Source organism: Choloepus didactylus, chromosome 3 (genome assembly GCF_015220235.1).
Source record: "Choloepus didactylus isolate mChoDid1 chromosome 3, mChoDid1.pri, whole genome shotgun sequence".
Lineage (NCBI taxonomy): Eukaryota > Metazoa > Chordata > Mammalia > Pilosa > Megalonychidae > Choloepus > Choloepus didactylus.
Genome location: NC_051309.1, coordinates 115,597,020 through 115,621,193, shown reverse-complemented (window position 1 = coordinate 115,621,193; position 24,174 = coordinate 115,597,020). Strand labels below are relative to the sequence as shown.

General features: G+C 35.0%; 1 protein-coding gene across 6 annotated transcripts in view; it reads left to right on the top strand.

The window, feature by feature from the left end:
- TBCK (TBC1 domain containing kinase) overlaps positions 1-24,174 on the top strand; it is a 288,134-nt gene that overhangs the window by 224,852 nt on the left and 39,108 nt on the right. For 5 of the 6 annotated variants that reach the window (XM_037830400.1, XM_037830399.1, XM_037830401.1 and 2 more), the window contains exon 24: positions 14,509-14,702. In XM_037830400.1, the coding sequence (XP_037686328.1) occupies positions 14,509-14,702 (194 nt within the window). The remainder of the gene's footprint in view (positions 1-14,508; positions 14,703-24,174) is intronic. The other variant, XM_037830398.1, reaches the window with a different exon arrangement.

Below are 24,174 nucleotides of genomic sequence, written 5' to 3'. Positions count from 1 at the left end.
ACCGTGATATTATTGCCTTCCTCTAAGACCTGAGCCCGATCTGGTCTGGGAAAACTGATTGGGGTAACCAAGGAAACCACATACCTAGACAACAGAAAACTACAACCTACACTAAGAGTTATGGCCCAGTCAAAGGAACAGACTTACAGTTCAACTGAGATACAGGAATTGAAACAACTAATACTAAATGAATTCAAAAAGTTTAGGGAAGATATGGCAAAAGAGATGAAGCATATAATGAAAACACTAGGAGTACATAAGTTAGAAATCGAAAATTCGAGAAAACAACTGGCAGACTCTGTGGAAATGAAAGGTGCAACACAAGAGATGAAAGACACAATGGAAACATATAACAGCAGATTTCAAGAGGCAGAAGAAAACATTCAGGAACTGGAAAACAAGGTACCTGAAAGCCTACACACGAAAGAACAAAGAGAGAAAAGAATGTAAAAATGTGAGCAATATCTCTGGGAACGTAAGTACAAAACAAAATGCAGGAATGTACATGTCATTGGTGTCCCAGAAGGAGAAGAGAAGGGAAAAGGGGCAGAAGCAATAATGGAAGAAATAATCAATGAAAATTTCCACTCTGTCATGAAAGACATAGAAGTATGGATCCAAGAAGCACCACATAGCCCAAACAGAATAGATCTGAATAGGCCTACACCAAGGCACTTAATAATCAGATTATCAAATGTCAAAGATAAAAGAGAAAATCCTGAAAGCAGCAAGAGAAAAGTGATCCATCACATACAAAGGAAGCTTGATAAGACTGTGCAAATTACTCAATAGGAACCATGGAGGTGAGAAGGAAGTGGGGTGATGTATTTAAGATGCTGAAAGAGAAAAACCACCAACCAAGAATCCTATATCTGGCAAAACTGTCCTTCAAATTTAAGGGAGAGTTTAAAATATTCTCTGACAAACAGACAATGATAGTTTGTGAACAAGATACCTGCTTTATAGGAAACACTAAAGGAAGCACTGCATAGAGAAAGGAAAAGACAGTAGTGAGAGGTTTGGAACACAATTTTGGGTGATGGTAGCACAGCAATGTAAGTACACTGAACAAAGGTGACTGTGGGTATGGTTGAAAGAGGAAGGTTAGGAGCATGTGGACACCAGAAGGAAGAGGAAAGATAGAGACTGGGACTGTATAACTCAGTGAAACCTAGGGTGCTCAATGATTGTGATAAAAGGTACAAATATGTTTTTACATGAGGTGGAACAAATTAATATCAACATTGCAAGATGTTTAAAATAGGGTGGGCTTGGGGGGAAAATATAATCAATGCAAATTAGAGACTGTAATTTACAGGAACATTGTATTATGCTTCCTTTAATATAACAAAGGCAATAGACCAAAGCTAAATGCATATGGGGGGTGGGGGACACAGGGGAAGGGTTTGGGACTCCTGACATTGGTGATGTTGTCTGACTCTTTATTCTCTTTAGTTTAATGCTATCTTTCCTTTTGTTGCTTCCTAGCTGTCATGTTTTTTTTCCTTTCTCTCTTTTTTTTTTCTTTTTCTTTTGTCTCTGTACCTTCTTTGACTCTTCCTCCTTCTTTGTGGAAGAAATGGAGATGTCCTTATATAGATAGTGGCGATGGTGATGAATACATAAATACTTGACTACACAGGGAACCAAAAATTTTTTACTTAGGACGGAATGTATGGGGTGTGAACAAAACCGTCATTAAAAAAAAATCGGTTGATGAAGAAACCCTGAGGGCACTATATTGAGTGAAATAAGACAGACACATAAGGACAAATATTGCAGGGTCTCACTGATATGAACTAATTATAATATGTAAACTCATAGACATGAAATATAAATTACCAGGATATAGAATGAGGCTAAAGAATGGGGAGCAGTTGCTTATTATGAGCAGAATGTTCAACTAGGGTGAACTTAAACATTTGGAAATGGACAGAGGTGATGGTAGCACACTGTGAGAATAACTAACAGTGCTGAATAGTGTGTGAATGTGGTGGAGAGGGGGAGCTCAGAGTCATGTATGTCACCAGAGGAAAGATGGAGGTTAAAAGATGGGAATGTATAAAACGGTGAATCTTGTGGTGGACAATGTCTGTGATTAACTGTACAAATATTAGAAATCTCATGAATTAGAACAAATGTATGACACTATAACTAGAAGTTAATAATAGAGGGGCTTATAGGAAAAAATATATATACTTATTGCAAACTACATACTAATTAGTAGTATTTTAATATTCTTTCATCAACAGTAATAAATGTACTATACCAAAACTATGAATCAATAATGGAGGGAGGGTGGCTAGGGGTATGGGAGGATTTGAGTTTCCTTTTCTTGTGTGTCTTTATTTCTTTTCTGGAGTAATGAAAATGTTCTAAAAATTGAAAAAAAAATTAATTGTGGTGATGGATGCACAGCTGTATGACGGTACCATGGGCAATTGATTGTACACTTTGGATCTTTGGATAATTGTATGGATTGTAAACAATCTCAGTAAAAAATATCTATATATTACAAAAAATGAATTTGATACTTTTATGAATTTTTAAATTTTCAAAAATATCTCATGCTTAATGAAGAAATAGAAAAGTATTAAGGAAAAAAAGTCAAATTAATTCCTCCCACTCAGAAATAAATATATATATATCACCAAAATAATATCAGTGAATTTATAATATTATAGGGTTTTTCCCCTTGATATTATAACCTAAATGTTTCCTCTATTAAGAAATATTTTTCTAAAACATGGTTTTCACAGATGAATGGTATTTCATTACATGGACTTGCTACCACTTATTTATGCTACCATATCTTAAGTAGTGACTAAAACTTGTTTTTCATAATTTGAGAAAAACAGTATGGTTGTTAAATATTTTTGCCATACGAATTTGTACAATCTGATTATTTCCATAAAACAAATTTCTAAGAATAACTTTCTAGATTAAAATATATGTGTATTTGAATATTTTGGATACGTATTAGCACATTTTTCTACAGGAAGTTTATATTAATTTGCACTTCCACTAGAGGTGTTTTAGAGTACCTCTTTCCTACACTGTGAGGGTTCCAACAGCAAAAGATGGCATGTTCAAATTAGAATAATTGAAGAAGGGTTTACTTACAGGAATAATAATTGCAAAGATGAGAGTGGGATATTGGGATAATGCAGTAAATCATGTATTTTAGCTATATATTAGCTATAGACCTGCTACCACCCTTAGGCCCAAAAAGATGAGGAAGGACGAGGTTAACCAGAACATAGAAGAAGAGAGGTAGGTAGAGAAGTCATCTTAGAGGAACAGTGTACTTCAGTCAATGGACACAGCCAGACCAAGGTGACTTCTCAAGTAGGAAACCAGGGAATATGTATCCTGACCTTACTCTCCCTATTATCTGGGCCCATTTGAAAGCTGGAGACATGGGATCCCTCTCTTTGTAGTCCATGCATATTGCCTCCCAGGACAGAAAACAAGGTGAGGACCAGTGGAGCTCTTTTTATATTAAGGGCATCTTACATGTTATTGCTTACATGTATTACTCTTCCTTAAGAAGTCAACTTTTGCTATAAACTTATAAATATTTCTAATTATCAGTACTTTTTCTCATTCTTTTTTTTATTTCACTTTTGCAATTTAATTCTTTCCTCCATCTATAAATCATTTTGTTGTATAGTATAAGATAGAAATATAATTTTGTTTTCTGCCAGTTAGCAAGCTTTCCCAACACTGTATCCTAAATAATAACTCCTTTACCTTAGTGAGCTGATATAGCATCCTTATCTTTTACCAACTACTTATATTTATATTTGAATTTGTTTCTGTGTGTTCCATTATATTCGGTTTATCTTTTGATCTATTTGGGAGCAATACCATGCAGTTAACTTTATAGTTTTAATATATAACAATGTATTTTATTATTTTTCATTATTTTCTTGGCACTCTCCGCTACTTAGTCTGTCAAATGAACTTCAAAATTTGAGTTTCAAAATCTAAAAAAGATCTTTTTTAGGAGTTTGATGAAAATTGTAATATATTTATAAATTCCATGACAAAAAATAAAATTCTTGTAACATTTTTTTGTCCTTTCATTGTTTTTTTTTATTTTGAAATAAATTCAAAGTTATGTGAACAGTTGGAAAAACAATACTAGCCCCATACGCAGAATTCCGTCATACCCTGACCCCCTCTCCCAAATAGCTCAATCCACCAACTTTAACATGCTGTCACATTGCTATTTCTTTCCCTCCCTCCTTATCATCCATCATCTATTGCTCTGTCTTCTGAACATATGAGAGTTAGCTGCACACATCCTTGAGCATTCACTATAATTCACATATACACTTCCCATGAACAAGAACATTCTTTTATGCAATCCCATTAAGCGCAGCTAAGAAGTACAATAGATTCAACAATGATACAAAGCTTACATTCTATATTTCCTTTTCCTTATGTCTCAACTGTGTCCCTTTGAGCCACCTGTCCTCTGTCCTCCTGTCCCATCCAAGTTCATCCTTAGCATTCAATTTTCATCTATTTAGACTGTCTTTTTTTTTTTTTTCACGTGTGGAAGCATATATACAGCCTAAATCTTCCCATTCCACTCCCTCCCTAGCCTTTCATTAGTGGGATTAATCACGTTTAGAATGTTGTAATGCTCTTTCCCACCATCCATTACTAGAAATTTCCCTTCGCCTCAAACAGTAACCCTACACTCATTTCTTAACTCCCCATTGCCCCTTCCCCCATTTCTCTTAACCCAAACTCTACTTTTCATCTCTATGGTTATATTCTCTGATAATTTCTTTGTGTTTACTGTGGGGCTTAAAATTAAGCTCTTAAATCCATATCAATCTTGTTTTTCTTTGATACCACCTTCACTTCAATAGGACACATAAACTATGTTCCTATACTCCTTCATTCCCCCACCTTTATATAGTTGTCTAAAATTACATATTTTACATTGAGTTCAAAACCACTGATTTGTCCTTAGAGTTTGTGTATTTTATATCATGTAGGAAGTAAATAGTGGAATTACAGTTCAAAAATTATTGACTTCTATTTGTATTCCATTATGGTTGGAGAATGTGCTTTGAGTATATTCAATGTTTTTTTTAAAATTTCTTGAGATTTGTTTTATGTCCCAGCTTATGGTCCCTTCTGGAGAAAGATCTGTAATCACTAGAGAAAAGTGAGTGTCCTGGTGATTTGAGATGTAAGATACTATATATGTCTGTTAAAATTCTCTATATCTCTTTCTCCTTTCCCTGTCTCTCCGCCAGCAGAGCTCCCCTCAGAATCTGAAGTAGGGCGGGTCTTTCGTCGGCAAAGTCTCTCAGCATTTGTTTGTCTGTGAAAAATTTAAGCTCTCCCTCAAATGTGAAGGAGAGTTGTGCTGGATAAAGTATTCTTGGTTGGAAATTTTTCTCTCTCAGAATTTTAAATATGTCATGCCACTGCCTTCTCGCCTCCATGGTTGCTGCTGAGTAGTCACTACTTAATCTTATGTTGTTTCCTTTGTATGTGGTGAATTGCTTTTCTCTTGCTGCTTTCAGAACTTGCTCCTTCTCTTCAGTATTTGACAGTCTGATCACAATATGTCTTGGAGTGGGTTTATTTGGATTTATTCTGTTTGGAGTTCGCTGGGCATTTATGCTTTGTGTATTTATATTGTGTCGAAGGTTGGGGAAGTTTTCCCCAACAATTTCTTTGAATACTCTTTCTAGATCTTTACTCTTCTCTTCCCCTTCTGGGGCACCAATGAGTCTTAAGTTTGGACGTTTTATTTTATCTGTCATATTCCTGAGATCCATTTCGATTTTTTTGATTTTTTTCTCCATTCTTTCTTCTGTTCTTTCATTTTCTGTTCTGAGGGCTTCTAGGACACTGAGATGTTGTTCAGCTTCCTCTAGTCTTGTATTGTGAATATCCAGAGTCTTTTAATTTGGCCAACAGTTTCTTTATATTTCCATAAGATCTTCTATTTTTTTATTTACTCCTGCAATGTCTTCTTTATGCTCTTCAAGGGTCTTCTTTATGTCACTTATATCCTGGGCCATGGTCTTCTTGACATCCTTTAAATCCTTTGCCATGTTTTCATTCCTCGATTGTAGTTCTTTGATTAATTTTGCAAGGTATAGTGTATCTTCTGATATTTTGGTTTGTGTGTTTAGAGTTGGATTCTTCATATCTTCTGGTTTTATCATATGCATTAAGATTTTCTGTTGTTTTTGGCCTCTTGGCATTTGTTTTGCTTGATAGGGCTGTTTCAAGTTGTAAAGAAAAAGGGATATCGATCTAATTTTTCAGGAACACAGTTTGGTGACATACACTTTCTCTAACTAACCAGCAGATGGTGTCTGTGAGTCACCTATATCCCTCAAGTCAGTTCTCCACCTTGTCCCCGCGGTATTTGGGGAAATGATTCTCGTGGGTTCAGTTGGAGAACTCAGTTTGGGTGTGTTGCTGGAGCTGTCTGCCCTGAATGTGGGGTGTGTGTACTGGTGGCCAAGGAGGAAGGGCAGTTCTAATGTTCAAATCCCCCAGGATCCCGGAGATTCAAGGCTGCCACAAGAGTCTAAGCCTTCATTTCAGTTCAGCCCCAGACCCTCTCTCTCACTGATCCATAAACCACCGGACTTGGCGTAGCGTCCCTGGGTTCTCTGAGCGGATCCCCCCTCCCAGCCATGCTCCTCTGGGGGCTCAGCCGAGGGAAGGCTGTGCTATATCACCAGTGCACGCTGTCCCACAAGGGAAGCCCCGGGCTGCCGGGCTGTGTGGCGGCGCACTCCCAGCCCAAAGCAAAAATGGCCGAACGGGGCGTCTCAGCCCCCTCCTCCTCACACAGTTCCTCCTTCCCCACTCTGGGACAACTGGCGGGGCTCTGGGCTGTGGGCACGGCCCCGGGCAGGAGTTTCTCCAGCCCTCCAGGGGGCCAGCTGCGAGCTGCGGGGTTTCTTTCTGCTTCTGGCTCTCCCCTCCATTACCCTGAACCCAAGGGTATCTGCAGCGGGCTATCTTTCCGGCCAGAGAGCAAGAGGCCAGCCCAGCCCCCTCTTGCTGTGTTTTACTGCCTGGTTCCCACAATCGCAGCTGCAGCCGCTCCTTTTTTTTTTTTTTTAAAGAGCCAGCTGGTCTCCATATGCTGAACCCTGGCTTCCCCAGCCCACCACGCGGCCACGGGTCTTCCAGCCACCTTACTCACTCGTTTCAGAATGCAGACTCCCGGTTTCACCAAGTATACGGCCCCTCTGGAGCTAGGAGCCCTCATCCAGCTGGCACACCGCTGTAACCAGTATTCTAGGTCACTTTCTGGGTTTTAGCTAGTGTTTTTCACGGAGGTGTTTTTTCGCCCTGTCTCAGCTAGCCACCATCTTAGTTTCTCCGAAATTCTTGTAATATTGAATCTTTCTTTCCAAATAGCATTTTACATCTCTCAGTTTTTTCAAATGTCCTTCACAAAGCGATTTCATTTTCTTTAAATATGTTAAGCTTATTTCTAAGTTTTTTGTTTGTTTGTTTGTTTTACATTGTGATTGGAAGCTTTTGCCCATTTTATTTTCTGATTGTTTATTGCTAGCATATAGAGAAGCTAAGGGTTTTAGTGTATGTATTCTATAACCAAAAACTTCAGCAAATGCTTATTAGTTTTATCACATTTTCCTCTGATTATTTTGAGTTGTGTTAAAAGATTATTTCATCATCTGAAATGTGTTTGTTTCCAATATTTATACGTCTTTTTTCTTTTTCTTCTCTTATTGTCTGCACAGCAACTTCCATAACAGTAATGAATAATGGTGCTAATAGCTATAATTTGTTTCTACATATTGATTTTAATAAGTATGCCTCTAATTGTTCATCAAGTAGAATGTTAAATATTTGAGATAAAGAACGTCTGTCTCAAGGAACATCTTTCACCTTTCATCATTCTAATTAAGTTTCCTTCTGATGTGCATTTACCATGAATTTTTCTTTTTCTGAAATTGGGAATGGATGTGACGTTTTCTCACATGTGGCTTTTTGTCACCTGTAATGATTACATAGTTTGTCTCCTTTGGCTAAGGTGATGAATTAAATTTAAAATTCCCTAATATTGAACCATCCTTTATTTGTAGAATATGTCCTACTTGATCATAGTATGTCATTCTTTCAATGTGCTACCATATTCAGTTTCTAATTTCGAGGTGTTTTTTTTAAAATCTGTATTCATGAGGAATGTTGTATATGTGTGTATTTGGATCTTTGTCAGATTTAGATATTGGGTTAAGGTGGTTTGATAAAATGGCCTGGGGAATTTTTCATTGTTTGCTTTGGTACCATTATTATATGATGGGAATTCTCTGTTCTCTGAAAATGAGATAGAATTGTTAGGGATGAGATGTTTGGCATCTTTTTCCAAAGTAATTGTTTGAAAACTTTTAAATGTTGCCAATATCTGTATAGATCTATTCAGGGTTTCCATAACACATATATACAACACACATACACACACACGCCAATTCTATTCAAGTGTGTTTAGGCCTATGAATATATAGGTCTTTTCAGGTTTTCTACTCTTTTTTGAATAGTTTTTATGCCTTATATTTTGCTGTAAAATGGCGTATATTTTTCAAATTTGTTAATATATAGCTGTAGATAGTAATGTATTATTTTTAAATATTTCTGCATGCTTATATTCTTTCCCATTTCTGTATAAATAGAAATAAGAAAGAAAAACAATATGAGCATATTTTTTTCTCATTTCTGATTACACACACACTCCATATACAGATTTTCCAGTTTTATTACATTCCCCCCTATTTTTTGCCTATTTTTTCTTTCATTAATATATTTATTACTAAATTATTTCACCTACTTTCCTAAGGATAGTTTTTGTTTTGATTTTGGTTTTGCCTTCTTTATATTCACCTAAGTTCTTTCAATTCATTACATTAAAAAACTTTTTGCAAGTCATATATAATAGCAACTGTCATCTTCAAGTTTTAAATTGAGTAAAGACAGAAATTAAAACAGATATAGATTTCTGTGTTCTTAATTAACCATCACAGTGCCCAGAGGGTGAAGAAATTATGATGATTATCTATCCCTAAAGAGGCTGCCTAATAATCTAGGTATGAGAATAGGTTCTACTCTGCAGTTATTTAATCATATTTTTTTTTCACTCATTCATTTATCAGATATCTATTGAGTTTCTTTGTGCTGGATTTTTTCCTAGTATTTTTAGATTTATAAATATGAAAAGACATAGAACCTACATTCAAGGAGATTGTTAAGTCAAGTGGAGAAACAGACACTATATCACAAATACAGTAATAATAATAATTACTATGGTGAAGTTATGTACACATTATTTTGGGAACTTATACACACCCCATATGTAACAAAAGTTACTCAAGAAAAGTAGTAGAGGACTGAGAAATTGTATTTAATTCATTTATATTCAACAAATGTACTTTCTGTATGTCAGATAATATGGCCATTCTTAGGGAAGACATAGACATAAAAGTCATTTTCCTTATTCTTGAAGAGCTCTCAGTTTAATGGGAATGAATAATCTTGTTATAATAAAGTTATATACCAGATACTTATGGGGCACAGAAGAGAAGCTAAATAAGTCTGTTGTGAGTTAACAAGAAAGGCTTTCTTGACAGAGAAAGTAATGTTAAACCGAGACTTGAAGGGCAGACAGGGACTTAGTAGGTGGAGAAGGTAAAACATTCCATGCAGAAGGAACCATATGTACAAAGACATATTGACATGAAAAGGAAAGTAGCCTGCTAATGCTGAAGCATAAGGAGCAAGGTGGTGAGGGATAAGAAAAGATACATAAGATAGCAAACATTTATTGATATCTTGCTGTGTCATACACCAATCTAAATATATTATATATATTACAGAATTCAATGCTGTTAATAATCCAGTGGGATTCAGGTAGCTGCTCTTATCCCATTTTGTAGATGAAGAAACTGGGCAGAGATGGTGGATATCTTGCCCAAAGTCACATACTGATAAATGGCAGAGCCAAGATTTGAACCCAGGTAGTCTGACTCCTTAGCATGTGGTCTACTGCCTTCTACTGTCAGGGATTAATTCATAAAGGGTTTTATATGGTGTTCTAGTTTGCTAATGCTTCCAGAATGCAAAACACCAGAAAAAGATTAGCTTTTATAAAAGGGGGTTTATTTAGTTACACAGTTATAGTCTTAAGGCCATAAAGTGTCCATCAACAAAGGGTACCTTCACTGGAGAAAGGCCATTGGCATCCAGAAAACCTCTGTTAGCTGGGAAGGCGTGTAGCTGGCGTCTGCTTGCTCCTAGGTTGCGTTTCAAAATGATGTTCTCCAAAATGTCTGCATCAGCTTCCAACGGCCATCTTCAAAATGTCTATCTCAGCTCCAGCTACCTATGAGCTCCTGTCTGAGCTTATATAGTGCTCCAGTAAACTAAACAAGGCCCACGCTGAATGGGCGGGGCCATGCCTCCATGGAAATTATCCAATCAGAGTTATCACTTACAGTTGGGTGATAACTCCATGGCACTGAACCAATAGGTTCCAACCCAATCCACACTAATACGTCTGCCCCCACAAGAATGCATTAAAGTATATGGCTTTTTCTGGTGGACATAAATATGCAAACTGGCACATATGGTATCCTAAGGAATTTGGGTTTTATTCTCTCAACATCTACAAGATGTTTTTAATTGTAAAAGTTACATGATCTGATTTTTATTTTTAACTCAGATAGCATTTGGAAGATGGATTAGAAGGAATGACTTCAGGTGAAGAGGGGAAGTCAAATGGAGAAACAGACAATATATCACAAATACAATAATACATAATAATACATAATACATAACTATGAAGAAGTTATGTACATGTTATTTTGGGAACTTACACACACCCCGTATGTAAGGGGTGAAAAGAGATAGAAAGAGAAACAAAGAGCTTTTGTAATCCACATAAAAAATGATGAAGCTCAGATAGAGGGCAATGAATGAAGAAACAGATTCAAGGATATTTTGGTGGCATGTGGGGATATGTTGGATGTGTATGGGGAATAAAGAAGAAAGAAGAGTCTAGGATGATTTCCAGATTTCTCTCTTGAATAACCATGATGAAATTTGTGCCAGAAACCATAACAGAAAATTTGTAAAGAGTTTTCTGGCTACTAGCCCTGTATTCTCATAGCTAAAATGCCTTTATAGTTATTTAGAAGCTATTTTTTTTCTGGTTAGATATACAACATGAGAGTATGCAGGCATATTCTAATTAAAAGTCTGCCATTTCAGATTCTTAAGTATCATGACAAAATCATTCTCCCAGTAGCTTTAGCTTAATGTACAAAACAAGATGCTGTCTTGTTACCAGTTGTAGTTTTTTTTTGCTTGTTTGCTTAAATTTATCCCTAATATATCCTTATAACCATTTCAGAGGGCCCACACTATCCAAAGATGATTTTTACTAGTAACACTGCTATGTAAATTGTGACTCTAGTTGACAGTAGAATAAGAATTTTTAAATTTGTCCCCTGAAAAATTGATTTCTGGCTTTTGAACATCCTATGCATAATAATGTATTGTATGTATAGGCTCTTGGGCAGAAATGATAAATTAATAGAGAGATATCTCCAGAGTTGTTCGATAGCAATCCTATATTCTTGTCCACTGTCGATAAACAAAGAAGTCCTATGACTTTGAAATGCCAGTCAGACAAGGAAAATGCTAATGTCTATCATACTAAATATAAGACAAAAGTAGTTCAGAGGAAGTTTTATTTTTATACCTCTAAATTGAAATTATATAAAAAATAGCATAACAGCTTATAAAACTGTCTAATAAAAGAAAAGCTAGATTTTGCATTTTTTAATATTGTGTTTTCTTCTTAAAGTAATGATTTATTTTCCTAATTTATTTATTTATTATTTGCAGAGTAAATTGCATGCACCGTATACAGTTCTTTACTGATTCACACTCAAAAAAGTTCAGAAAGTTATGAATTTGTTAGCGATTCCTTTCCTTTGGTTCTTCTCATTTCATGTGGCAATACTCTTTCCTTTGGAAAACTCCTTTCATATGATGCATTTGATTGGAGCCAGTGCCGAGGACCTTTAAGTCAATCAGTTCTTCATAGAGAAATCATTTGGTCCAATCCTCTTCTTCATCAGCCAGGGCACTCCTTTCACTTGGATGTAACCTTGTTTGAAATGCCACATTCATTATTCAACCACTAAAAGCAGAACTAGGGTAATCAAAAATTCTTTATTTTATCTTCAGAAACATAAGACTTCATGTGAAGGCTAGAAGAAATGCCTATAGAAATAGCAATTTAATGTAAAAGGAGATGAAAGCATTGCTTGTGTGGCTTGCTGATTTTTAAAGCTCTTTCATCTTTGTGAACTATTTTGAATTTCAGAATGTTTGAGTATCTTTCATTCCTAATATTAAATTTAAATTTCCAATGCCTATTTTTTTTTTATTAAGAGTCATTAACCCATAAAGCTTAGCAATTTTCATTTCTGTTTAAAAGTTAATAGGGTGATTGAGTCACAAACATGCAAATACGCAGGGACTGCTGCACCAGCAAGTATTTCTTGAAATACTACCTGCTGACGGAATCCAGTTAATCAAGAAGTGAATGTAAATAAAGAACTCTGGAATGGAGAAACCATTCCAATAAAGGGCTGGCAATGAACCCTGAATAAATTTACACATACAACCATTGTGTTTATATTGTAAACATAATACTGACAATGTAAAACCCTTGTTCTAAGCTGCCAGATGTGGGGATTGTTTGTTTATTGCATCCTAAAGTAGCACAGCTGACTGATATGCCAATATTGGTCTAATAAACCAGAAGTTTGCCTGAAGGGAAAAAAAAAAAGTTTAAATAGGGTGAGAAGAACAAGTGCTACTAAACACTAAAGAATTCAGGCAGGCATGGTCAGGGAAACCCAAGGACTGAGAGCTGACAATCAAACCCCAGTTGAAAAAAAACTTTTTTCAAAATAAGTTTTTGTTACAGGATGATTTATATGGCTTATTTTCTCCTACTAGAAATTTTAAATTTAAAGTCCACAATTGGAATTGAGAAAAGAATAAATGATATAAATATTAGATTCAACTTGAAAACATTAGGCATATAATAGAAGTTTTCTTTTGAATCCCCATTCTTTTCAATCAAGTAAATTTTGAAAGTTCTTAAATTCTCAATTTATAGCAAATAAGTTTTCGAGAATAACTAGTTCTCAGTAAATTTATGTTGAATTGAATTGAGTTGTATTGCATTGCCCTTCTATAGGGAAAAAAATTCCTTCACTCTACTAAATAAAATGGAGAAGAATTGTAAATGACTCTTAGTCTGAATTGGTCTTATGCCACATAAAAGACACATAGGCCAACGTGCTGGCTTGATAGTCTAGAATCTAATTTTACCACTTGCACAAGTAAGACATGTTGGCAATTTGATTTACTATCTGTTAGAAACAAGCATTATACAAAAAATGCTCACCCGGTTCTGGAGGAGAAAAGAATTTATTTACGATCTTGCAAGAAAGGACACACAGCCAAAAACGTGGTAGGCTGGTGCATCCGAGGAAGAGAATGGCGATCTTTAAGTCTCCTACTCCTAATACACAAGTCCCTCCGCTGTTTCCCCATTGACTGGGTACTACGGAGGTTACAGCCTATTGAAGAGAACTAACTAATTTATCTTTGAGATTTTAATTTGTACAGCCTATGCAAGAGAGCCAACTAGCTCATTATTGAGATTTTGAACTGATCAGCCTATCCGAGAGAGTTTATTCAGTTTAAAATTTTTTGCTGTGAATTCCTGCCTCTGATTTTACCTCATGTCTCTTTACATTCCAGTAACCATGGTTACTCTTCCATATAAGGAGCTGGCACAGATTCTCTCTTTCTTCTCTTTACCATAGGGCTTGTTTAAGCTGGTTCTGCCTCCATTTTCCTTATTCCATGCTGTCTCTATGTGAAAGCTAAACTTATCCCTTTCTTACACTATCTAAGAAAGCATTATGTTGCTCTTTATTCGTCTCTCAGAATGTAATTTCCTCTCAACCATTCATATGTATATATTAGAACTATTTCCATAATTAGTAAGTATACTGAATTACAATGCAATTTTTCATATTACCTGAGTTGTAATTAATGTGATTCACAGTAACAGTAATTATACTTGAAGAAAAATGAAATTGCTTAAGGGAGGTGTTTTTCAAGATACTCAGTAGCTCATAGAGAAAAATGTGCCTCATCTTTTTCTAGCACATTTGAGCTAGGAGCTTGTAGTGAGGCAAAAAGAATAATACTTTCTTACATGTGAGACTAAAAAAATAAACGTTAATAGTGGTATTATAGTTACACAAGAGACTGCTAAAATGAGATACAGATTTTTCCTTCCTTTTCTCCCATATGCTATATTGATTGGTATCAAGAGTCTAAAGATATTCTATACTGGCTATTGTTTGTCCCTCTATAATACACTCAATATTTGTGTTGTTTTTATATGTTTTTCAGTCAAGAGAATCCATCCCTTTAAATGACCTAAAGTCAGAAGTGTCACCCCGGATTTCAGCAGAGGACCTGATTGACTTGTGTGAACTCACAGTGACAGGCCATTTCAAAACACCCACCAAGAAAACAAAGTCCAGTAAACCAAAGCTCCTGGTGGTTGACATCCGAAATAGTGAAGAGTATCCTTTACACATGTGGTTTTAAAGGGTGGCGCTGCCTTATTCATACTGCTTTCTTTTCCATTTAAAGGATGTGTGGTAAAAACAATGAACATTTCTGGGATTCCTGTGAATTCAAATAGCTAAGTAACTCTTAAACCAGATGCCAGAATACATTTGCATGAAGTTTCATAACATTACATACCAGAGACCTTAAAATGTTTTCCAAACGCCAAAATATTGGGATATTTTCTTGTTTTTTTATTTCTCTGGTGCATATTATTGTAATTAAGGGCATTTGAATCCTTCTGCTATAAATAGAAATTTTGACAATTTCAAAGAGTAAGTATATACCTGGTATACCTCAGAGCCTTGAGAAAGAGTTTCCCAGATCTCAATATTGACCTAATATTTATTCTAATTTTGAAAACATTTGCTAATAGAAAACACATTAAAATATTTTTCACTAGGATATTTACTGTTTAATTTGACATAACTTCTGGTGGTTTTTTGGCTTTAAAATAAGAGCAGTTTACAAAATAGTAACAGTTCAACCGTTCTTATATTTTCATCATCAGATTCTCATAAAGCATGTCTTGATTCTCTACAGTCTAGAAGCTAGAAAAATGGTTTTCCAACTTTTTCTAACAAAGCAATCCCCTTTTTTAAAAATTCAGTTTGTTGAGATATATTCACATACCATTCAATCATCCACAGTGTACAGTCAGTTCACAGTACCATCATATAGTTGTGCTTCATCACCACAATCAATTTTTGAACATTTTAATTACTCCAAAACATAAAAAAAGAATAAAAATAAAAGTGAAAAAGAAAATCTAAAACATCCCATCCCCCCTCCCACCCTATTTTTCAATTAATTTTTGTTGCTATTTTTCTAGTCATCTGTCCATACACTGGATAAAGGGATTGTGAGCCACAAGGTTTTCACAACCACACAGCCACACTGTGTAAGATACATAGTTATACAATCTTCTTCAAGAATCAAGGCTACTAGGTTGTGGTTCGACCAGTTCAGATATTTCCTTCTAGGCTATTCCAATACACCAAAAACTACAAAGGGATATCTATATGACACATAAGGAATACCCTCCAGAATGACCTCTCAACTCCATTTGAAATCTCTGAAACTTTATTTTGTTTCATTTCTCTTCCCCTGTTGGTCAAGAAGACTTTCTCAATCCCATGATGCCAGTTCCAGGCTCTTCCCCAGGAGTTATGTCCCATGTTGCCAGAGAGATTTACACTCCTGGGAATCATGTCCCATGTAGCAGGGAGAGCAGTGAGTTTACCTGCCAAGTGGGCTCAGGGAGAGAGAGGCCACATCTGAGCAACAAGAGGTTCTCTGGGGAAGACTCTTAGGAACCGTTATAAGTAGGCTTAGCCTCTCATTTGCAGTAACAAGCTTTATAAGGGCAAACCCCAAGATTGAGGGCTGGACCTTCTAAATTGGTAGTCCTCATCACTTGTGAGAATACCAGTAATTCCCCAGGTGGGGAAGTTTAATATTTCCACATTTTTCCCCAGTTCCTCAGGGCAATCCCCTTTTTAAATAAAATCTTTCTTAGAAATCCAACATATGAAATATAAATTTAGAATTTTATAATAATTATTTTCATAAGTTCACATTTCTGGCAGTTTGATGGTTTCTTTTATGTTAAAACTGGCATATGATAAATTTTCACGTGCGTATATTCAATCCCAGTCTTTGTATAATACATTTCAACTTTTCAAACCATGCATTAACAGAATTCCTGAAGCAATCTGTAGAATCTTAGGTTACTGAGAATACTGTTTGAGAACCCATTATTTCAAATGATACATCCCCATGTTGTTGTGAAAAGTTGCTACTTTTTATTTTCTGTAAACTGTGAGACCCCTGAGTTTGAAGAAAGTATAAATGTTAATGTCCCTGTTAGGGCTTCAGGGATAATGGAAGTTCCTCAGCAGAGTGGATAGGTAGACTCCCAAAAGAAGCAGTAAATTCCAGTTTACTAGCTAGGGACCTCTTTGAAGTCCCTCTGATCTCTTACCTTAACAGTGTAAAATACTTTTAATGTTTTTAACTTTTTAGTTATGTGTCTTTTGCTTGACCTTTTGGTCATATTCATTCTCTCATGAAACCACCAGAAAAGCATGACATTCTAATGCCCTATTTTAATTTTAACAACTATTACCAAAGTAATTAATATATGTTATGCATATGCCACTCCTCTGATATTTCTTTTCAAATAATTCAACTATTTGAAATTTAAAAATATGCACAATATAAAAATCACACTTAATCCAAGGTTTCCAAACCTCATAGTCTGATTTTTTTCATTGATATGCTCCTTTGTTTTCTACAGGATAAATACAAACAGAACAACAGAAAGCAAAGCAGCTAGCCTGAACATTGTTCACTAATGACTACGGATAAGTCACAACATAGAGGTTACTCTGTGCCATTCCCACAGTACTGGGCCCAGAGTTCACACTAGGCAGAGACCTAGCAGGTGGTTTTACTATCTAAAATTGCAGGCTAGAAGGAGATAATCAATATCGTTCTGTGCCATTTTAGAGTGGGGATGGGTCCTAGGTATGAAGAAAGGAAAATAAAGTCATTTATCTTTTATGACCATCCTGAAGGAACAACTTGTGAACCTTTTAAAATTCTGTTTTGAAATCAAGCCTGCTTTGAAACAAAGATATTCTTAAAGTTGGCCATTTATCATCAAAATGTGCCTTTTTCCTTCTAGCATCCTTCTACTTTACCACATAGTTTATTCCCCTGTCCTACCACTAAAAAACAAATATTGGTACCTGAATATCATCATACTTTGAGAGAAATCACTAGCTAAACTTTTTTCATGGGTCATTGGTTATCATTACGTCTCTACTAGTGTCAGAATACAATGAAAAATGGAGAATTGTGGATTATAAGATCCTTTTCATTGAGGTATCTAAACTATCTAGCTATGACTTTCCAAAGATAGAAAAACACATAAATCTTTTATAATCTATTGTGATACTTGCCATTTGATTACATTGTGAAGAAATAAGTAGCATGTCTTTCTATTAAACCCTGTTTTCAAGTAATTAAAAATATAAGGGAAATGTGTAAGCATAGTAATGAAGTGACTCATAATGTCAGTGGAAAAAATCAGTCTATTGGAATGTGAAGGTTGATTTTTTTAAATGACATCATCATAATAGCAATCAGGATATATTACTCTCTATGGTGCTCTCAATGCTATGGATAATTTTTTAAGACATAAAACATAATTCTTATTCACCAAGTTTCCTTTTGTATGAGGAATATGAAACATTAAAATATTTTTTATGAAAAATAAATGGACAGTAGAGACAGCATGTAACAGATGCCAAATGTGGTTCAAGCTAAAAACACATCAACAAGGACATAATCTCCAAGGAAGGAAGCCAGGCAGGTACAGGGCTCGTGTCCTTTAAATCTTTGTTGCCCTAGACCAGCCTTGGCACCTAGAAAGTACCCAGAGAATATGCATAGAAGAAAAGAAGGCAGGATTGCAGACATCAGAGCCCCACAGTCTCTTACCTATACCCTTCAAAGTCATAAAGAAACAGTTGGCAGTATATAAGCCTTTTTGTATTCTGTAACTGATCCAGTGACTTCTGAAGTTCTTCTCTCTTTAAGCCAAGAAGCAAGACAGAATTTAGAAGAAGAATTTAGAGCCAGAAACCCTCATCTAATTTAATGTGCATTCACTTAATAATTACTTATTAGCTGTCAGTGTACTATGTTTGGAGATTTGTTGGTGAACAAAATGACAAATTCACTACACTTGTAGAAATTACATTTTAATAGAAGCGATAGATAATAAACATTTATGATATGGTCTCACATAGCAATAAGTTCTATAAATAAAAATACATCATGGAAAAGGATAAAGAGTGATGAAGAGTATTAGTGTAGATAAAAAAACTCAAGAAAAGCCTCTCTAAAAAGGTGGTGTTTAAGCAGCACTAAATAATGTGAAGAGACAGGATATGAATGATATGGGAAGGGATATTCTAGGCAGAAGGAACAGCAAGGGCAAAGATCCTGCTGTATAAACATGCTTGGCATTTTGAAGCAGCAAAGAGACCAGTGTATTAAGAGATGACGTCAAAGGAGATAAAGCCATCGAAGCCAAGAGAAGGTATCAGAAGTTTCTGCAGTGTGATTTCAGAGTTACTAAAAAGCCCATACTACCTTATTACCTAATCTTACTGATTCTTGAAAATTCACAATTGGAGATTTATATTCTTGGCTTAAGACTTTATTATATGTCTATTTAATTGTTATTATCTCCTTTATCACTTATGTAATGTTACTAACTCACTTTTTTTCATTTTTTTTTACTAGAGCAGTGGTAGGTTTATAAACAATCATGCAAAAATTACAGAATTCCCATACACTCCCCACCACCACACACAGTTTTCCCTATTATTAACATTTTGTCCTAGTGGGGTACCTTTGTTAAAATTTATGAAACAATATTATTTGTAGTTATACTATTAACTGTAGCCCATAGTTTACATTAGGGCTCACTGCTTGTTATAAATTCTATGTTGTTTTAAAATTTTTATTCTGGTAATATGTATATAACCTAAATTCCCCATTTAACTATTTTCAAATATACAATTCAGTAGTATTAATTATTCACAATGTTATACTACCATCGCCACCATTTATTCCCAAAAATTTACCATCACCCCAAATAGAAACTCTGTACCAATGAAGTATTAACTTCTCATTCCTGTCTCCCCTCCAGCACCTGGTAGCCTGAATTCTAGTTTCTGACTCGATGAATTTTCATATTCTACTTATTTCATATGAGTGAGATCATACAATATTTGTCCTTTTATGTCTGGCTTATCTCAGTATGATATCTTCCAGGTTCCTCCATGTTGTAGCATGTAACAGAACTTCAATCATTTATATGGTTGAATAACATTCCATTGTGTGTATATACCAAATATGTTTACCCATTCATCTTTGATGGACACCTGGGTTGCTTCCATCTTTTGGCAATTGTGAATAATGCTGCTATGAACATTGGTGTACAATTACCTGTTCAAATCCCTGCTTTCAGTTTTGGGGGTATATACCTACCTACAAATGGAATTGCTGGGTCATATGGTCATTCTATAATCAACTTTCTGAGGAAACACCAGACTTTTCCACAGCAGCTGTACTATTTTACATTCCCACCAACAATATAACAAATGTTCTTATTTTTCAAAATCCTCTCCAACCCTTGTTAATTTCTGTTGTTTTTTTTTAATAGTAGCCATTCTAGTGCATGTAAAATGTATCTCGTTGTGGTTTTGGTTTCCTTTTCCCTAATGGCTAATTGTATTAGTTAGGGTTCTCTAGGGAAACAGAACTAATAGGAGATATCTAGTAAGTAGATTTTATGAAGGTGTCTCACACAACCGTGGGTACTGCAAGGGTCCAAATTCTGTAAGACAGGATGCACGAGTCCAAATTCCATAGGGCAGAATGCACAAGTCCAAATACTGTCGGGCAGGCAGCAAGCTGACAACTCCAATGAAAGTCTTTGGTGAACTCCCAGGAGAGGCTAGCTGGCTGAAGAAGTGAAAGTTCTCTCTCCCTTACACGTCATCAACTGATTGGATTAAATCCAGCTGATTGAATTCTCTCATTGTGGAAGACATGCCCTTCGTTTGATAATCAGCCAAAGATGCAATCAATTGAATGATGATTTAATAAACCAGCCATCTGGTTTATCAAGCAACCACAAATGTCCTTGCAGTAACAGGCCAGTGCTTGCTTGACCATACATCAGGACACCATCACCTGGCCAAGTTGATACATGAACTTAATCATCACACTAATGACATTGAGCATCTTTTGATTGCTTTTTTGATCATTTTTGTATCATCTTTGGAGAAATGTTTATTCAAGTCTTTTGACCATTTTTTAATTGGGTTGTTTGTCTTTTTGTTGTTGAGTTATAGAAGTGCTTTATATATTCGAATATTCAACCCTTTTCAGATACATGGTTTCAAAACATTTTCTCCCATGATGTAGTTTCTCTTTTTTAACTTTATAATAAATTCCTTTAATGCACAAAATATTTTAATTTTGATGAAGTCCCTTTTATCTGTTTTCTTTTGTTGCTCGTGCTTTTGGTGTAAAATCTAAGAAACCATTGCCTTACACAAGGTCCTGAAGATGTTTCCCATGTTTTCTTCTAGGAGTTTTAAAGTTTTCTTATATCTAAGTATTCCATCCATTTTGAGTTCATTTTTGTGTATGGTGTGAAGTTGGGGTCCTCCTTCATTCTTTTACCTGTGGATATCCAGTTTTCCCAGCACCGTTTGTTGAAGAGACTGTTCTTTCCTAATTGAGTGGAATTAGCCAAAGATATGAGAGTTTACATCTGAATTCTCATTTTGATTCTGTTGGTCTATATGTGGGTCCTTGTGCCCATCCAGTGCTGTTTTATGATAGCTTTGCAATAAGGTTTAAAATTAGGAAATGTGAACTCTCCAACTTTATTATTCTTTTTCAAGATGATTTTGCCTATTCAGGGCCCCTTACCCTTCCATAAAAAATTGATGCTTGGCTTTTCCGTTTCTGCAAAGAAGGCTGTTGGAATTTTGATTGGAATTGTGTTGAATCTGTAAATCACTTTGGGTAGAATTGACTTCTTAACAAAATTTAATCTTCCAATCCATAAACATGGAAAGTCTTTCCATTTATTTAAGTCTACTTTAATTTCTTTTAGCAGTGTTTTGTAGATTTCCATGTACAAGTCCTTTACATCCTTGCTTAAATTTATTCCTAGATATTTGATTATTTTAGTTGCTATTATAAATGGATTTTTTTCTTTATTTTCCTTTCAGATTGTTTATTACTAACGTATAGAAACACCACTAATTTTTACATGTTAATCTTGTACGCTGTCACTTTGATGAATCATTTATTAGCTCTAGTAGCTTTGTTGTGTTTTTTGGGAATATTCTACATATAGGAACATGTCATCTACAAATAGGGAAAGTTTTACTTCTTCCTTTTCATTTGGATGCCTTTTAATTCTTTTTCTTGCCTAATTGCTCTGGATAGAACTTGCAGTGTAATGTTGAGTAATATCAGACACCTTTGTCTTATGCCTGATCGCAGGGATGGAAAGCTTTCCTTTTTTCCCCATTGAATATGATGTTAACTGTGTTTGTTTTTGTTTTTGTTTTTCATATATGCCCTTTATTCTGTTTCTGGTTTTCTAAGAGTTTTTTCAAGAAGGTATGCTTGATTTTGTCAAATGCCTTTTCTGTACCAGTTGAGATGATCATGGTTTTTTTCCTCCTTTTGTCCTATGAATGTGGTGTATTGCATTAATTGATATTCTTATGTTGAAACAACCTTGCGTTCCTGGCATAGACTCCACTTGATCTTAGTGTATACATCTTTTAATGTAGATTAGTTTCGATTTAGTTTGCTAATATTTTATTGAGGAGCTGCATCTGTATTCATGAGGGATATTGGTCTTTTTTTTTTTTTTTGATATCTGTATTTGACTTTGCTATTAAGATTGTAGTACCCCATAGAATGAGTTAGGAAGTGTTCCCTTCTCTTCTACTTTTTGGAAGACTTTGAGTAGGATTGATGTTATTCTTCTTTGAGTATTTGGTATATTCACTAGAGAAGCCATCTGCTCCTGTGCTTTTCTTTTTTGGATGAGGTTTTTGATGACTCATTCAGTCTCTTCACTTGTTATTGGTTTGTTGAGAACTTCTGTTTCTTCTTCAGTCATTGTAGGGTGCATGTGTGTTTCTAGAAACTTGTCCTTTTCATCTAGGTTATCTCATTTGTTGACATACAATTGTTCATCATATCCTTTTATGATCCTTTTATTTTTGTGTAATCGGTAGGAATGTCCCCCCCTTTCATTTATGATTTTAGTTATTTACATCATCTGTCTTTTTTTCTTTGTTAGTCTAGTTAAAGATTTGTTGAGTTTATTGATTTTTTCAAAGAACCAACTTTTGGTTTCATTGATTCTTTCTATACTTTTCTTTATTCTCCATTTCATTTACTTTCTCTTTGATCTTTATTTCCTTCCTTCTGCTCATTTTGGGTTTAATTTGCTCACTTTTTTTCTGGTTCCTTCAGGTGGGAGGTTAGGTATCTGATTTGAAATCTTTTTTAATGAAAACATTTAGAGGTATAAAATTCCTTCTCAGCACTTCCTTTGCTTCATCCCGTAAGTTTTAGTATTTTGTGGTTTTGTTTTCATTCACCTCAAGATATTTCCTAATTTCCCTTGTGATTTCTTTTTGACACATTAGTTATTTGAGTGTGTTGTTTCATTTCCACATTTTTGTGAGTTTTCTAGTTCTCCCTCTGTTATTGATTTCTAGCTTCATTCTATTGTGATCAGAGGAGAAACATTTTATGATTTCAATATTTTTAAATTTATTGAGACTTGTTTTGTGACCTAACATATGCTCTATCCTGGAAAATCACTCATGTGCACTAGAGAAGAATGTGTATTATGCTGCCATTGGTTGAAGTGTTCTATGTATATCTGGTAGGTCTTGTTGGCTTACAGTATCATTGAAGTGTTCTATTTCCTTTCTGATCTTCTGTCTAGATGTTCTGTGGTGTATTGAAGTCTTCTTCTATTAACACAGAACCATCTATTTCTCCTTTCAAATATGTCAATATTTTCTTCATATATTTTGGGGCTCTGCTGATAGGTACATATATATTTAAAATTGTTATGCCTTGTGAAATTGGTCATTTGTTAGTATAAAGTGACCTTCTTTGTCCCTCATAAGTTTTTTATTTAAAGTATATTGTGTCAGATATCAGTATAGCTACCCCTTATTACCAGAGAGATTATGTTATTATACTATGATACCAGAGAAATAGTAAAATAGCTCTCTTTTTGTTACTGTTTTCATAGAATATTTTTTCCCCATCCTTTCATTTTCAACCTTCTATTGTCTTTGAATTTTAGGTAAGTCACTTATAAACAGCATATATTTGAGTCAAATTTTTTTATCCATTCTGCCAATCTTTGCCTTTTGACTAGAGCATTTAACCATGTACCTTTAAAGTGACTAGTAATAATGTAGGATTTTCTGCTGTCATTTTACTGTTTGGTTTTTTTTAAATAATTGTCTTTGCAGAGTAACTCTTAATTTTCACCAAGGTTATCTTTGTAATTATACTAGGATTTATGAGGATTTACCAGTCTAGTTGTTAAGAAGCATCTAAATATTTCATACTAATATATTCTTGAAATTATTTCCTTTCTCCTTTGCCATACACTGAAATCCTATGCAGTAGAGGCAAAAAGAAACTTTCTGAATATACCTCCCCCTTATGCAAAAGAAGTTATTCTTAAAGTGTTGTTTAGAATATTTTGTAAGTTGTTTATAGTCTTCCCATTTAATTTTTATCCTCTGTTTTGCCTTTTAGTTCCTTTAAATGGGAAAA